Here is a 16,104-nt window from a genome sequence, read left to right on the forward strand (position 1 = left end):
TATATTGGGGACTTTTTGGATAGCATTGGAAATGTAAATGAGGAAAATACCTAATTAAAAAATTAATTCAAAAAAAAAAAAGAAGTCTCTGATGGATCTGGTAAAACAGTTGGATTGTCAGGAGGTTATTTTAAATTAGGAAAAAAAAAAACCAACAACAAACAAGTGCTACTAATATTCTATCACCCAATCTCTTTCTGAATTTTTTTGGATATGGGCAAGCCTAGCACACTGTGGGTGGTACATAAGTGGTCCTGGGTTATATAAGATGGGAGTCTGAGTATAAGTACATAAGTAGCTTTCTTTCATGGTCTCTGTGACAGTTCTGCCTCTAGCTTCCTTCATGTGTTTCTTTGCAGCTTTCCTTTGGTGGTGGACTGTGACCTAGAAGCTGAAATAAACCATTTCCTATCCCCAGATACTTCTGATCAGTGTTCTTGTCATAGCCATGGAGAAGCAAACTAGAACAAATACCTCTTCTATGCCATTTAAATAATGTCTTATTTTACTCAGGCCTTCCTTTTCTTCGAGTCTCATGACTTCTTGTTGCTGATTTTATCTCTGATCTTAGTATTAGTTGCACTTAGTATTTCACTTATTTTAAGCATTAGCTGTTGATGTAGGATTCCATTTTTAAAAAATGATAAACTTATACTGGCCAAATCTCCCTAAGGGCACAGTAAATTCCTTGGCCATAGAAACCGTGTCAAAGATGTTCACATTTCCTCTTACGCATTCACTCCTAGTATGCTGGGGAAACACAGCAGATAGCCAGTACAAGTTTATTGGATTAACTTGTCAGTCTGTCTGTCTAGTATGTTCGGAGAGTGTTCCTGTTTCCCTGTCTTTAACTGATAATTTTATCTCCCTTCCTACTTAATTGCCACCATGACAATTGCCCTTAATTAGCCTTATCTGCCCTCCTTCCTTTTTGGATTTAGTAAAAACTGGGATGGATCTCGGGGTAGAGGATCAAATACACTGCTTGCATTGCTTTTCTTTTAAAACCTTATGCTGAGCTGCAAAGCAGAAGTCTGTTGTGTGTCAGGTGGTGGTAATGGTGTGGTCTTCAGTGTTAGTAACTACAGTGCAGGATTCAGGAGGCAGAGGTAAGCAATGTGTTGGTGTTTCCAAAACCAAAGGTTTAGAAGTCAGAACACAGAAGAAACACAGACATCTAGATATTCTTAGGAAACTGTGTCCAGGCAACAGTGAGCAAATCAGGACAGCTTCATCAATAATTATATTACAAAGTTTACACAGGGTTCAGTTTATACATCTAGAGTGTGTGGTATTGTAAGAATACCTGTTAGCTGAAAGACTATAGTGTGACTGTCTATTGTTAGCACACAGCTTCTGGGTATATGGCTCCTCTTTTACTCTCTGGGGTTAATGATTGTGTAATCTGCCTAGACTCCCAAAGGAGAACTGCAATCCCCAGAATTCCCAAGCTTTCAATTGTTACATGAATTGTTTGCCCCCAGAGACTTCATACTTTGACTGAAAAGTATTTCAGGCATTGCCTGAGGAATGGCACAGGTAAACATTCATCACAGACACAGCTGGTGAAAGTTCCAGCGTTCCAATTCAGACAAATATTAAAATGATGTGCTAAAATGCATCTTTTTCTGTCCCAATAACAATTATAAAATTGTATCTCAGTCTTTGCAATTCTTAATATAAGCTTTGATAAACGTTTATTAATTTTTCTTAACTCTAAACATTTGATTGAAAAGATTTAGCAGACAGCATCTCGTGTAAAAAAATATTCTAAGATATAATTTTTTCCTGAAATTCAATTTGTAATCTAAATTTCAGGATAAAAGATAGCAAATTGAAGTAGCTCAACCATGTAAGTCAAATTAGCTTCAATTTTAAATCTTAGTTTAAAAAAAACTCACAATAAACAAATGATTTCCCTATATCCATAATGAGGTGCAGGATTAAGACAGACACTTTGTTAACTCAAGCTAAAAATCTCCTGTAACTTTAATGGAATATTTAGAGGAAAGCACTAAAGTCTAACTTTATCTGGAAAATTGCCTTGGCTGTTGCTAGAAGCTTCTATGGAGTAAACACTGGTAATATGTTTTTCTTAAAGAAGTCTATAATTTACATTTTAGTATTTGTCACAGACTATTAGATTTATAGACTTCCATTTCCAACCTCCTCTTAATTAAGACTGTCCTGGATAAAGGGATTAGCAATTGCTTTTAAAGTAAGGATTTCTCCTTCATAGTTACAGGTCATAGATGTGACTCTTAAACCACAGCAATGCTTAACCAACATCAATTTACCTTCAAGTAGATTATTTTTTTAAGACAGTTTCTTGCTCTGTACCAAGCAGGCCTCTGTGCTCCTTCCTCCCTTTCCTCCTGAGTGATAGGAATAAGGCCAGAAGGTTTGAAAGAGGCTAGCCCTTGCATAGTCCCTTCACTCAATCTTCAGTAGTTTACCAACTTTCTTTGTAAGCTGAGACTGGCAATAAGCAGAGTCCAATGGTATATTGCTACCTGCCTCCATTCAAAAAGTATTCTACAGAGATACGCATTCCTCATCAGATTGTCCTAAGCTTTCTTTAGTGCTAGACTAGATGGTTCTGAAGATTCTTCGCTCTATAGGACTCATGGGTGTCTTAACATAGGTTCATCTCTGATAAGACCATCTCTGATGCTCATAACAGCCCTGATGAATCCAAATCCATAAACGAGTCTCAGGCTAACTATGCTTTTGAAAATTTGTTCACCTTGGCTAGACAGAGAACAGGTGATGAAGCACATGAAGGTCACTAACTCGGTAAAAGGAATCCACACTAGCTTCACATTTGAAAATACACAGAAGTGTTTATTTCAGTGTAAATGTTTAGATTAGAAACAGCTTTTATTTTGACAGTCTTTCCATGAGTCTTTTTACACTATTGTCAATGACAGGAGCTATCTCTGCTACACTTCATCTCTGTCGTGAGTTTAATCAAACTGTAAGGTCATGTTGAAAATGACACTATTGATATGAAATACAAAGATAGCTGGAGGTGGGTCACAGTGACTAACAAAGATCATCTCCTGGGAACTGTTTTCAAAACTTTGTTATGTTTGCACTTTGAAGAGTAGAAGTTCTGATATATGTTTCCCCCAAATCATCTTATCCTCCCAAGAGGACATGGAGTCCTTAGCAGAAATGAATAAATCTACTCCAGAGAGCACAGGAGTTGCCCATAAGCAGGAATGAGTGCTGCCTGCCGGGTAGTTTTTGTGCTTTTGTGAACAGGCTGCAGCTTGCTTAGCTTACCTGTTTCCCCATTCTGCTCTTCTCCAGCTTGCCCTCTGTCCCTCATCCACATCTGTGACAAGCCACTCTCCTCTCAGTCCCCAATTCCTTCCTCTTTTCCTGCTCCATTCCCTCTCCTGCCTTCTTCTCTTTATCTCCTTTTCTTTTCACCTTCTTCCCCTCTCCTCTCTCTCTCTCCCCACTTCGTTTTCCATCTTTCTACCCCTGCTTCTTCTCTCCCTTTCTACTTCCTTTCATCTCTTCCCACTCCTTTTTTCTCTTTTCCTCTTTCCTTTTACCCATGTCCCCCTCTCCCCTCTGTTTCCTTTCTCTTCGCGTCTCATCTAAAGCTCTTCACTCCTGACAGCTCCTTTGACCTAAGCAGATTACCGTAGCTGCATGAAGGGCACACACGCAGCTAGCCCAGCCTTTCAAGGAAGAGATTTGTATCCAAATCGGATACTAAGCTTCTCAGCCTTCTGCTTATTTACCTTGTCAGCAGGATGCATGTCTCTGGGTGCTCCACAGACTCCTAGGGGTCTGGGTAGAAACAAAAGCCCATGTCAGTCGCTGCAAATGTGGGAGTCTGTGCCATTAAAAGGAGCAGTTGTTAATAAGGGCCCGTGAGACCTGGGTTTCCTTGGTTTCCATGACAGTTATTAGGTACGGTAGAAATTGAATTGTCTCCCATGATGCTCTTAGGGGAGGGGGATGCATGAGTGACAAAGCAGTGCAGTTATGACTTGCAGTAAATCATCCTTCTGAGAATGTAATACTCCTTGGGTTATTGCTCTTACATATTTTTACAGTTTTCCTTTCAGTGTGTTTGGCCACTGCTGTACAGTGTCTCAAACACTATTTTCCTCCTTTTTTATTTAGATCCAAGTTTGGCAAAGCAAGGATATGAACAGTTCTGCAGGAGGGTTTCTCAGGGCGAGTGAAGCCATAAGGCATCCAATCAGGATTTGGCCACCTGCAGCCCAGCCAGTATGCCCCTCCACCAGATTTCTGTAATCCCAGCCCGGGAGACAGCCAGCAATGGGAGAAGTTCAATGGGCAGAAACAAAGAGAAGAACAAGGAAGTTGAGGTAAGAGGAGGTTTGATTTGACACAATAAGAGAGCCCATCCCAGCCAGCTCCGTACTGCCTGTACAACAGGATGAAGAGCAGTGAAGAGCAGCTGGCTCCTAGCTCTCTGTGTGCGCTAGGTGACCGGTAGAGAATCATTTTGTGTGTGACTAAGGAGCTTATAAAATTTAACCTCTATTTTCTCAATGAAGCAACGAGTCAAATCTATAAAGATACTCGCTGCTTGATAGATGTAAAACTTCTGCCTCTTTTGCAGAACTCTACAGAATCTCCTTTCTCATTTGTGCGGCACAACTAGGAGGTGCTGGCTTGGTTGCGGGTACTACTGTTGTTCATTTTTGGAATTGTTGATGCTAATTCTGTTCAATGTCTAGCTGGAGGGTTTGAAAATAACTTTCTTCACAAAGCAGCAGATCTTCCTGGGCTAAGAAAGCTCTCATATCTAATGCACACTGAATTAGTGTTTAGGGATCCACTGTTCTTCATTCCTTATGACTTGTGTATGGGATTTTGGACGTGATGTCTGCTCATTTGCATTTTATTCAAGAAAGAATTGTTTAAAACTTAACACAGTTTCTAATATTCTCTATAATACATCCAGGATGTATCCTGAGGAGGTGGGGGGAATTGGCAGCCCTTCCTTCAAGTTTAAGATGCTTGAAAAATCAGATGCTAGGAGCTTATTTTAAAAGGGTTTTTTAAAAAGAGACTGAGCAAAGTCAAGGCTATCTCATGAAATTATTATAGGTACAGTCATGAGTGGAGTTAATGGAGAATGACAAGTGGGCAGAGCATGCTATAAAACTGTGAGCACCTGGGAGGCTGAGGCTGGAAGTTTCTGAGTTTAAAGTTACCCTGGGCTTCAGGAGAAAATGCTGTCTAGTAAACAAATGAAAGGAAAAAGGGAGGCCAAGGTCTGTAACCCACTAGGCTATTTTAAATGATTCACAGATTCCATGTGCATATCTTACCTCCAGATCAATATCAGATATTTATTGTTGTTATTATTATTTCCTCCAAGGATAGTTGCTGAGGACAAAGGGGACCACAAGCACAATTAAAACAATATAGCAAAAAAAAAAAAAAGATGCCAGTGTGAGGAATAAAATAAGCTTCATTATATCTTTGAATGCAAAGTGCATTTACAATCCCTGCCCATGGTAACTGACCTGGTTTTAAGTATGACAATCTAAAGCAAGGATGCAGTCAGAACTTACAGCAAAATTCTGGGCTTCTCTGAGTAATTCATTGTAGATGATGCTTTCCTTTTGGCAGCTTCCTCACCAAATGCAAATCATGTGTCCTTGAAATTGAAGCATCTTTGTTAAAGTAATGTATCAGTCTACGCTGACTTGGAAATATATTTGGTGATATGACTTCCTATGATTTGATGATGTGATTTGGGGTTCCAGTACTGTTTCCTCAGACTTGTGGAATGGAGAAAAGGAAGGAGAGACAGTGATGAATTCCAAAAATATGAGAGGTGAAAAACAAGATTTACAAATGTGGCTTGTTGCTGTTGAGAATGGAAGTCAATGGATACACGTGAGCTGAACTGAAGAAAACTTTGTGTAATGATGGGCAGCAACTTTGCTTGGAATTCAGAATGACCTGAGAAGTCTGAGGCGTGGGCAGCATGATTGTTATGGGTTTAAGGACATCTGGCCTATACAGTGAGTTCCAGGCCCACATGGCTATAGTGTCAAAAACAGTACTGGTTCAGTTCCTAGACTCCATCAGAAGTCCACTGTTGATTTCTTCTTAGTATGAGTTAGGATAACTGGCATGACTTCTATGGCCTTAAAAAATCAAAAGTGTTTTCCTTTCTATATAATAAATGTAAGTGCATTTATTCTACCTCATGGTCACAATCTCCATACACATCTCTTCACATCTACATCTCCCATCCGACCAACCTCTATCTGAGATCACCTGTCTCTCCCCAGGGAAAAATCATCTTTCTATTGTGATTGAATGTAATGGCTCTACCTGAATACTGGCTGAATACCAAGCCAATAAAGACATCCAGGAATCAAAGCAGTGGAAAGAGATTTGTGATGTGCAGTCCATAAGGAATCACTATTGGAAATAATTTTGGAAGTGGTATTCTCTAACAAAGATAGGATTTTTAATGAGGAAAATTATGTATCTTCATACAAGGTAGATCTGTCAAATGGAGTCATGGGCATATCCCAAGCATCTCAATTTGAGGTCATAACCATGTATTTAAAAATGATGGACAGCAATGCCCCTGAACTGATTATTTATTATCATAGTTCAAAAATGTAATACTGAGTCACCTAAAAACTCAAGTAAAGTAGCTGATTTCTTCTAGTGTCTTTTGACTTTCCCCAGACAGCCTCAGTTAAAGCATGGAAAGAAAGTTAAAACACCCTAGGAAGTTAAACCACCTGTCCTGAATGTGTTAATAGTATTTAAAAATTAGACTCAGTAAGCATTTTGAAAGGAAAATGATGAGAGGAGAAAATGAAATTTTAAAGGGAGATAGTCTTTAAGTGTTGGGTTGAGAGGCCCCTTTTGGATTTCAAATGCATCTTATTTCTCAATATAATGAAGTTAGAAGTTTCTGTTTAAAAGCATGTTTAAGTTTTCTTTTAAGTGTAGAGGCCATGAATTGCTTCATTTGATAAGCTTAATAGTCTTAAAGGATCACAAATGCCATTTAAGTTGGATAATTTAAACTATCTTCATCCTGCACATTAAAAAGTAAGATTATTACTTACACAATAATTTCTGCATGTTTAAATGGTGGCTCCTGCTCATTGAGGGTGACAGGCCAATGAACAGTTCCTGATTGTTAACCATTGATGAATATCCTTTAGGGTTTCCTAAACTCTTTCTACTCACTTTAAAGTTAGTCCTGGTATCCATCTGCATATTAAACAACTGATATCATTTCAGAACTAGGAATTTGCTTAAGTGTAAGTCAACTTAATCTTCCTTCCACAAAATACTCAGAGAGTCTAGAATCTCTAATTAATTAATCAATCAGTATTTAATTAGACGTCAGAATTTTGGTTTTATTTTTATTTTTTTGGTCTTGTTACTGATGCTAGATTTTTGCTTTGTTTTGTGGCAGAAAATATAAAATGAATGTTGAAATGGTTTGTTTATTAGCTCTTACAATTCAGAAGACCAAGGTTGTAAAAACTAATTAACAGAATAATATTCAACAATTCTAAATTAAACTTCTATAGTGAACTTATATTTTGATGGATATTACATGATATAAAGGTCCAAGTTTTGTCTGTTTAGCTAACAACACTGGGCTTACAAAAGCAAAGTAATATTTTTCTAATTTTAGTCAGGTTAGTGTTAAGTGTTTATGAATGCTGTCATCTTCCAGAGGCTAAAGTCCTAGGTTGCTGGGTTGTTTAAAAGTGAGTGCCATAATTGAACCTAGTAGGTTGTTTTCAAAAAAGAAGAGAAAAGAGGATTTGAATTTGGGAAAGCGTAAAAGGGGTATAGGATTCAGAGAAGGAAAGTGAGGGTGAGTCTTATCAAGTTACACTGTATGAATGTACAGAATTCTCACGGAGCAGAAAAAAATGTAGTAATTTGAAAATAAAAATCTTATATAATATATAACAATCAATAAAAGCTAAATATAATAAATAAAAAATTATATGGTAAGAGAAGAGCAGTGTCTCACATTTGCATTCTGAGCACCTGATTTTCTTAGTACAACCAAGGTTGTATTAGCACACGCAGCATGACTACCATCACAGATCCTCTCTTATAAAGTAGATACATATGGATTACAGAATCATGGGCTCAATATAACACAATTTGTGAACTTCACTAATTTATATCTGGATATACAGATGAATATGTAAAAGTTAGCAGAAAAAAGGCTTGTATGTAAGCTCCAGAGAGTTCTAGAAGGGAAGCCAATCACAAGACTCCCTTAGCAGCCCATGATTATTAAGTGGCTTGCTTAGGAGATAATTTGTTTATGCCTTAAGGAAATCAAGACCTTGGAGGACCCAGCAGGGAAGGTAGCTTGCTGAAGGAATACACATATCCACATTTAGATTGCTTTGGCTGATGTTAGAGGTTGAGGCTTTAAGTTTCCTTCTGTTACATTGTCAGTAAATGACTTTGTTTCTATTAATCTATGCATTCCTTCTTATACTAAGGTTATTTATTAAGCTTTATTATTATTACCAATTCTTTTTAGATTTTCATACATGAATACGATATATTTTCATCATACCCATTTCTCTCTCTTTCTCCGCCCCTCTTAAATCCCTTAAACATAACCTTTTAAATTAGTGCCCACTTCTTTTATAATTATTAATATATATAAAAATATGTGTTACATTTATAGGTAATTAAATATATGGAAATAAATGTGATATTTATATTATATAAGTAGATTAAATATAAATATACTTATTTATACATATAAATGTTTAGTAAGTAAGTACACATATAAATTATAAGTACAAATATGTATGTATATATGTATATATAGTTATATATAGTTATATTCTAGTAAGTGTTGACCATATATATACATGTATGTAGGCCTGACCACTCAGGTGTGGAGACACTTAAACATGAACAACCTATCAGGAGGCTCAACCCTGATTGATGAAAACTAATTCTCTGTCTGTTGGAAGCCAACTGCTTGTAGATCTTCTCCTTAGGCTCAGATCTCTTGAACCCTTTCCCCTCCAAGCTGTAGTGTTTACTGCTGTGGTTCTGTTCAGGCAACCATATTGTCAAGAGTTTATGGGTTCAGCATCTACATCTATATGGTGTCTAGAATTTACTATTTTGCAGCAGTCCTCCTCCTGGAACTCTGATTCTTAACATCCTTCCATGCCCTCTTAAATTTTAATTAGCTATTATAAATCTGGCTTCTAGTACAACTGTTTCTCACAAGAATAGTGGATTTTATTTGTCAAATGTTTAACTGAAAATTTCTTCTCTATATCTAGAGATTATGATTGTATAAGCTTCAGTATTTATTGGTATGTAGCAAAGCTTTAGGATATTTCCTTTAGAATACATAACTCTATGGAACTTATAGGCTCATATCCCTAGGACTCAGTCTGACAGACAAGGATGCTCAGCATGGTCACACTGAGGCTATTGCTACCTGATTCACTGTCTCTTCATGCTCATATGCCCCTTAGTAGAAGATTTATTCAGGAACTGCTAATCAGTATCTTGTTTATATATGTGTCATGTGGTCAAATAAATTATAAAGTTTACAAGTTGCAACTAGTATTTATTTCATAAAATTTATAAAATATGGTAACTATGGTAAGTAATAAAGCATACTAGACTTTACGAGTCAGGACTTTGGGATGATAGCAAAGCAAAACTAGAATCTTTATCAAATAGAACTTTAAAAATTAGCTAGATTTTATTTTAAAAAATGAAAAAATATTGCTCTTCTTGAATAGAAGTCTAAAGTTCCACTAGATGCCATCAAAAATAAAGTTTTTTTTTTTCTGCTATCACTCCTATTACCATTCATAGGCTTGGTTTGCTTATCACATAACTAAGGACAATTATTTGAGAGGCTATGTGGTATAGAAAAAAAAAAAAAAACAAAAAACAAAAACAGGTTTCCTTATCACAATAGCTGATGGAAGTCTGTCATCCACCTTGCTAGGAAGCTGCTTTCAGGATAATTTATAATGGAATTGTGTGGTCAAAGACAGGTGGGTGTCTTTTCACAGGTGTTGGCTTTGGCCACATGGGGGTGCATCTGATTGGCCAGTCCAGAGCTGCTTTTTAGTTCTGCAAATATTGAGAATGATGGTTGTTATTTTTTGCTCACCTACAATTCCTAACATGTTCACAATGGGCAGGATAGCCCAGACAGAAGCCTTGAAGCCCTCTTACTGATCACCTACCCCATAATATTGAAAGAAAACATTCTTCCCTTGATTACAGTAGAAGATAAGGAAAGATGAGGTCGGACAGCAGAGAGCCAGCAGGAGATCTTTTCTCATTGTTCAGTAGTCCTACTCTGACAAGAATGCATTGATGTGCTTTCCTCTGGGTACCCAGGCAATGTTTCTACTAAAAGGCCAGTCAGGCTCAGTGGGACTACAGGAAGTAGTGAAGACTCACCTTAATTGGGCATGTGCTGATTTTGCTATGCTTCATCATGTGTTTCTCATAGTAACAGCAGAAGCTAGAGAAGCAGCTTCTGCCTTTCTCAGCCCTGAGGTGTGGGATGAGCCTAGATATTTTTTTTCCATTTTTTATTAGGTATTTAACTCATTTACATTTCCAATGCTATACCAAAAGTCCCCCATATCCACCCACCCCCACTCCCCTGCCCACCCACTCCCCCTTTTTGGCCCTGGTGTTCCCCTGTACTGGGGCATATAAAGTTTGCAAGTCCAATGGGCCTCTCTTTCCAGTGATGGCCGACTAGGCCATCTTTTGATATATATGCAGCTAGAGTCAAGAGCTCCGGGGTACTGGTTAGTTCATAATGTTGTTCCACCTATAGGGTTGCAGATCCCTTTAGCTCCTTGGCTACTTTCTCTAGCTCCTCCATTGGGAGCCCTATGATCCATCCATTAGCTGACTGTGAGCATCCACTTCTGTGTTTGCTAGGCCCCGGCGTAGTCTCACAAGAGACAGCTACATCTGGGTCCTTTCAATAAAATCTTGCTAGTGTATGCAATGGTGTCAGCGTTTGGATGCTGATTATGGGGTGGATCCCTGGATATGGCAGTCTCTACATGGTCCATCCTTTCATCTCAGCTCCAAACTTCGTCTCTGTAACTCCTTCCATGGGTGTTTTGTTCCCAAATCTAAGGAGGGGCATAGTGTCCACACTTCAGTCTTCATTCTTCTTGAGTTTCATGTGTTTAGCAAATTATATCTTATATCTTGGGTATCCTAGGTTTGGGGCTAATATCCACTTATCAGTGAATACATATTGTGTGAGTTTCTTTGTGAATGTGTTACCTCACTCAGGATGATGCCCTCCAGGTCCATCCATTTGGCTAGGAATTTCATAAATTCATTCTTTTTAATAGCTGAGTAGTAGTCCATTGTGTAGATGTACCACATTTTCTGTATCCATTCCTCTGTTGAGGGGCATCTAGGTTCTTTCCAGCTTCTGGCTATTATAAATAAGGCTGCTATGAACATAGTGGAGCATGTGTCCTTCGTACCTGTTGGGGCATCTTCTGGATATATGCCCAGGAGAGGTATTGCTGGATCCTCCGGTAGTACTATGTCCAGTTTTCTGAGGAACCGCCAGACTGATTTCCAGAGTGGTTGTACAAGCCTGCACTCCCACCAACAATGGAGGAGTGTTCCTCTTTCTCCACATCCACGCCAGCATCTGCTGTCACCTGAATTTTTGATCTTAGCCATTCTGACTGGTGTGAGGTGGAATCTCAGGGTTGTTTTGATTTGCATTTCCCTGATGATTAAAGATGTTGAACATTTTTTCAAGTGCTTCTCTGCCATTCGGTATTCCTCAGGTGAGAATTCTTTGTTCAGTTCTGAGCCCCATTTTTTAATGGGGTTATTTGATTTTCTGAAGTCCACCTTCTTGAGTTCTTTATATATGTTGGATATTAGTCCCCTATCTGATTTAGGATAGGTAAAGATCCTTTCCCAATCTGTTGGTGGTCTTTTTGTCTTATTGACGGTGTCTTTTGCCTTGCAGAAACTTTGGAGTTTCATTAGGTCCCATTTGTCAATTCTCGATCTTACAGCACAAGCCATTGCTGTTCTGTTCAGGAATTTTTCCCCTGTGCCCATATCTTCAAGGCTTTTCCCCACTTTCTCCTCTATAAGTTTCAGTGTCTCTGGTTTTATGTGAAGTTCCTTGATCCACCTAGATTTGACCTTAGTACAAGGAGATAAGTATGGATCGATTCGCATTCTTCTACAAGATAACAACCAGTTGTGCCAGCACCAATTGTTGAAAATGCTGTCTTTCTTCCATTGGATGGTTTTAGCTCCCTTGTCGAAGATCAAGTGACCATAGGTGTGTGGGTTCATTTCTGGGTCTTCAATTCTATTCCATTGGTCTACTTGTCTGTCTCTATACCAGTACCATGCAGTTTTTATCACAATTGCTCTGTAGTAAAGCTTTAGGTCTGGCATGGTGATTCCGCCAGAAGTTCTTTTATCCTTGAGAAGACTTTTTGCTATCCTAGGTTTTTTGTTATTCCAGACAAATTTGCAAATTGCTCTTTCCAATTCGTTGAAGAATTGAGTTGGAATTTTGATGGGGATTGCATTGAATCTGTAGATTGCTTTTGGCAAGATAGCCATTTTTACAATGTTGATCCTGCCAATCCATGAGCATGGGAGATCTTTCCATCTTCTGAGATCTTCCTTAATTTCTTTCTTCAGAGATTTGAAGTTTTTATCATACAGATCTTTCACTTCCTTAGTTAGAGTCACGCCAAGATATTTTATATTATTTGTGACTATTGAGAAGGGTGTTGTTTCCCTAATTTCTTTCTCAGCCTGTTTATTCTTTGTATAGAGAAAGGCCATTGACTTGTTTGAGTTTATTTTATATCCAGCTACTTCATATTTTTAAACCAAGCATTATATTCCAATATTGTGCGGTGGTATCTGGTTTACTCATGGATACATAAGCCTACCACCCACTAAAAGAATGACACACTTTGGACTTTCAATGACTTTGATGTAAAGGAGGTCGGGCTTTGAAAACTTACTTTTACTCTGGGATAGACTCCCTTTCTTCGGATGGATGTCCTCTGTGCAGAATTAGGCTTTGCTTCTGAATGACGTGAGGAAGGCCACGGAAGATGTAGGTGCTAAAGATAAAGGGAGGGGAAGAAGATTGTTCTGGGTTACATCACTTGAGGTAGTGGTTCCCTGAAAGTAATCCTTGTTCAAAACTACAGCTCTCCAGGGAATGACTCAAATATATCTTTTATTTTCATCAATTTTTAAAGTTGGTGTTACTTGCTTGTAACACAAAGGTCCATGAACAAGTTTACCAAAATACAATTGCAGTCATTTTCTGCTTTGTAATACATAGGGTAACTGATTTCCGAGTTTGGTAATAGCTGGCATCTGGGTGAAATTTTCACAAACATTAATTTATGAATGGTGTATGCTGCAAGCCCATTTTACCAGAGAGAGTTTGGGTTAAGGTTCTGTTGTTACCAAATGGAGTACATGTTCAGCGGGTGTGAGCATGACACTGTAGGGAGACTGCCAAAGGGTAGAGAGGCTAATTCTCTCTCACAGTTCTCTAGATGAACACTTTCTCACTACTATCCTAGTCCTAATTGAGTATTAGCGTCTCATGTGCTTAGAATGAATTCTGCTGTGTATGCTAATTGTCTTAAAATACATTTTAAATGATGAAAACCAACCAATTTCCATATTATTTGCCTTCTGCAATGAAATTAGCATAATACACGCTATTTTTCTTATTTAAAACAGATGCTGTTGGCAATTGCATTAATAAGGAAGACTGGATAACATTTTGTTGACTATCAAATGAGAGTGATAAGTTATTATTGACGTACCCTGGTCAGTAGTTTTGAAAGTGTGGTCTCAACTGGCAGGTAGGTTACTTGGACACTTCCCTAGTATGAGTCGTAAAAAGTCTCAGGATAAAGCCACAGCCTACTTAATGAGACATCAAGTGGTCACTGTGTGAAAGATGGTTGAACAAAAACCTTTAAGCAGAAGCGCCTTGGCACCTGGGGAGAGCAGGTGCAGCTGCTGCTATGGATGTTTTATTAATAAGAGTTTCAAGAGCCTGCTGATTAGATAACACTCACCTCAGCGCTTTGCGACACAGAGAAAGCACAGACAATGCCAATCTAGATTTAGAATCCTTCCATTGAGCCGCCAGTGAAGGGGAGGGACCCGTAGTCTGAGCATTGCCTTCCCACAGCTCATGCATTGGAATAGCACACTGAGCTACTTGCCAGACTTCATAACCTCCAGGTGAGGATGAGAAAGGACATCTATCCTGATCCCCATTCTTCCTGTCTCTGCATCCTGGTAAATAACTGAAAGAGGTGTGACAGGAAGATGGGGCTGCTGATAAGATGTTGCTCTTAAAGAAGTTAAAGGAGACTGAAGAAAAGGACTAAGTACTCCTGGATGCTGGTTGACAAGCCTCTCGTTTTGCCCTTGATTGTCCCATTCATCAAATCCTGCAAATCTGTAACAAAAGCAAGAATAACAACAGCAGTGGGGTCTTTCCACTCAGTCAGCACCAGTGAATGCAATCTTTCTGGAAAAAGCAAGTATTCAGAATGTCTGCTTTGGATGTCAACATGAACAAAGAGGGGATTTTTTTTAGGTGGGGTGGGGATGGGGATGGGGGGAACTGGCACCAGGAAGCCACTGGGCAGCAATGCTGCAGGTCTCTGAAAGTGAGGCATTTATGAGAATCAGAAAACAAACATTTTCAAACTGAGGTACTAGACATGTGCTTACACATATTTAGATGTATAAATGGTATAAATCATTCTTATCTGAAAATCTAAACACATCTATGCCAGAACAAAATCTCTGTGGTAGTATATGGCCATTAATGATCATGATTGAAGACGGTCTTACAAACTTAGGTCTGTAATAGAGTTTTACTTTCTAACTTCACTCAAGATTAATTATCATAAATGTAAATAATATCTGATAGATTTGCTGTCATGATATTACAACACGATAACTATTTGAACTCCAGCATTAAGTGTCATTAGGACCCTCAGACATGTATATTTGTTAACTATACACGTCAAATTAGAGTTTCTTCATGATTTGTAAGATACCATCTTTGTTGTTATTAGCCATGTCCTCACTGAAAGCTTTATCTGTCCCTGTCATTGTACCTTACCATGTGACTCAGGTGTTCTTCTAAGGAGCCCAAAGAGAGTTGAAGAGCACCTTCATGCTCATGTTACATGATTGCATGTGCTGAAAGGCAGCAGGGTGAAACAATTCAAAAGACTCATCTAGAAGAAGACTAACGACCTGCAAGACTTCTGCAAGTGTATACCTCTATGCTTTAATTTCCACAGATTTAAATAGTGACAAATATGAGGACTACATTATAAAATTAAGAAAAGTATACTATCCAGATGACTCATGGAGAAAACTCATGACATGAGTTTGATCACTGGAACCCGCGGTGGAACCCATTGATCTTTGAACTCCACATGTGCATCATAGCATATACACATTTGGAAGCACACACACACATGTTCAGAAATAATAAATAATACTTTTAAATACAAATATGAAAACTAAACTGAATAGTTATTTCTAAAGAACTGAGAGGCCACATTTTGAGAAAACAAATGATTAATTTTGGAAAAAATAGAAGTGTAAGTAGTTATTTAATTTGATTATATTTTATCCACTTGTTATTTAATTAATAATAAATAACGACCTATTCATTAATATTTTCTATTTTGATAAATAAATATTTAAGATTAAATGTGATTTTTAAATTAGGATGATAAAAGTGAATGATAATAAAAAAGACTACTTCTTTGATATTTGAAGTTTGCTAAACCGACATCTGCTTGAACAGACCGTGTATGATTACCTTTGAAAAGGGAAATCCGTTCTTATGGACTTTCTTTGCTGACTTGACGTCATTCTCATACCCACAGAACCAAGAGTTTCCTAGAAGGAAGAACATTCATAGACAAGGATACTACCATTTTCTTCAGCTGCATGTACTTTCTTCCAAATGTCCTTTACTTGTGATAACGTTGCTCACCTCTC

The 16,104-nt window shown here is 38.1% G+C and overlaps 1 protein-coding gene across 9 annotated transcripts in view; it reads left to right on the forward strand.

Moving 5' to 3' along the window:
* The window catches only part of Marchf1 (membrane associated ring-CH-type finger 1), an 854,833-nt gene that overhangs the window by 344,892 nt on the left and 493,837 nt on the right, over positions 1–16,104 (forward strand). For 6 of the 9 annotated variants that reach the window (XM_030243793.1, NM_001293784.1, NM_001363124.1 and 3 more), the window contains one exon: positions 4,147–4,355. The exons of 1 other annotated variant lie outside the window; for it this stretch is intronic. In XM_030243793.1, the coding sequence (XP_030099653.1) occupies positions 4,257–4,355 (99 nt within the window). In that variant the 5' untranslated portion in view covers positions 4,147–4,256. Of the gene's footprint in view, positions 1–3,569; positions 3,931–3,972; positions 4,037–4,146; positions 4,356–16,104 lie in introns of those variants that run through there. 2 more of the 9 variants (XM_030243794.1, XM_017312978.2) reach the window with 2 other exon arrangements.

The sequence above is a fragment of the Mus musculus genome, chromosome 8 (genome assembly GCF_000001635.26).
Source record: "Mus musculus strain C57BL/6J chromosome 8, GRCm38.p6 C57BL/6J".
Lineage (NCBI taxonomy): Eukaryota > Metazoa > Chordata > Mammalia > Rodentia > Muridae > Mus > Mus musculus.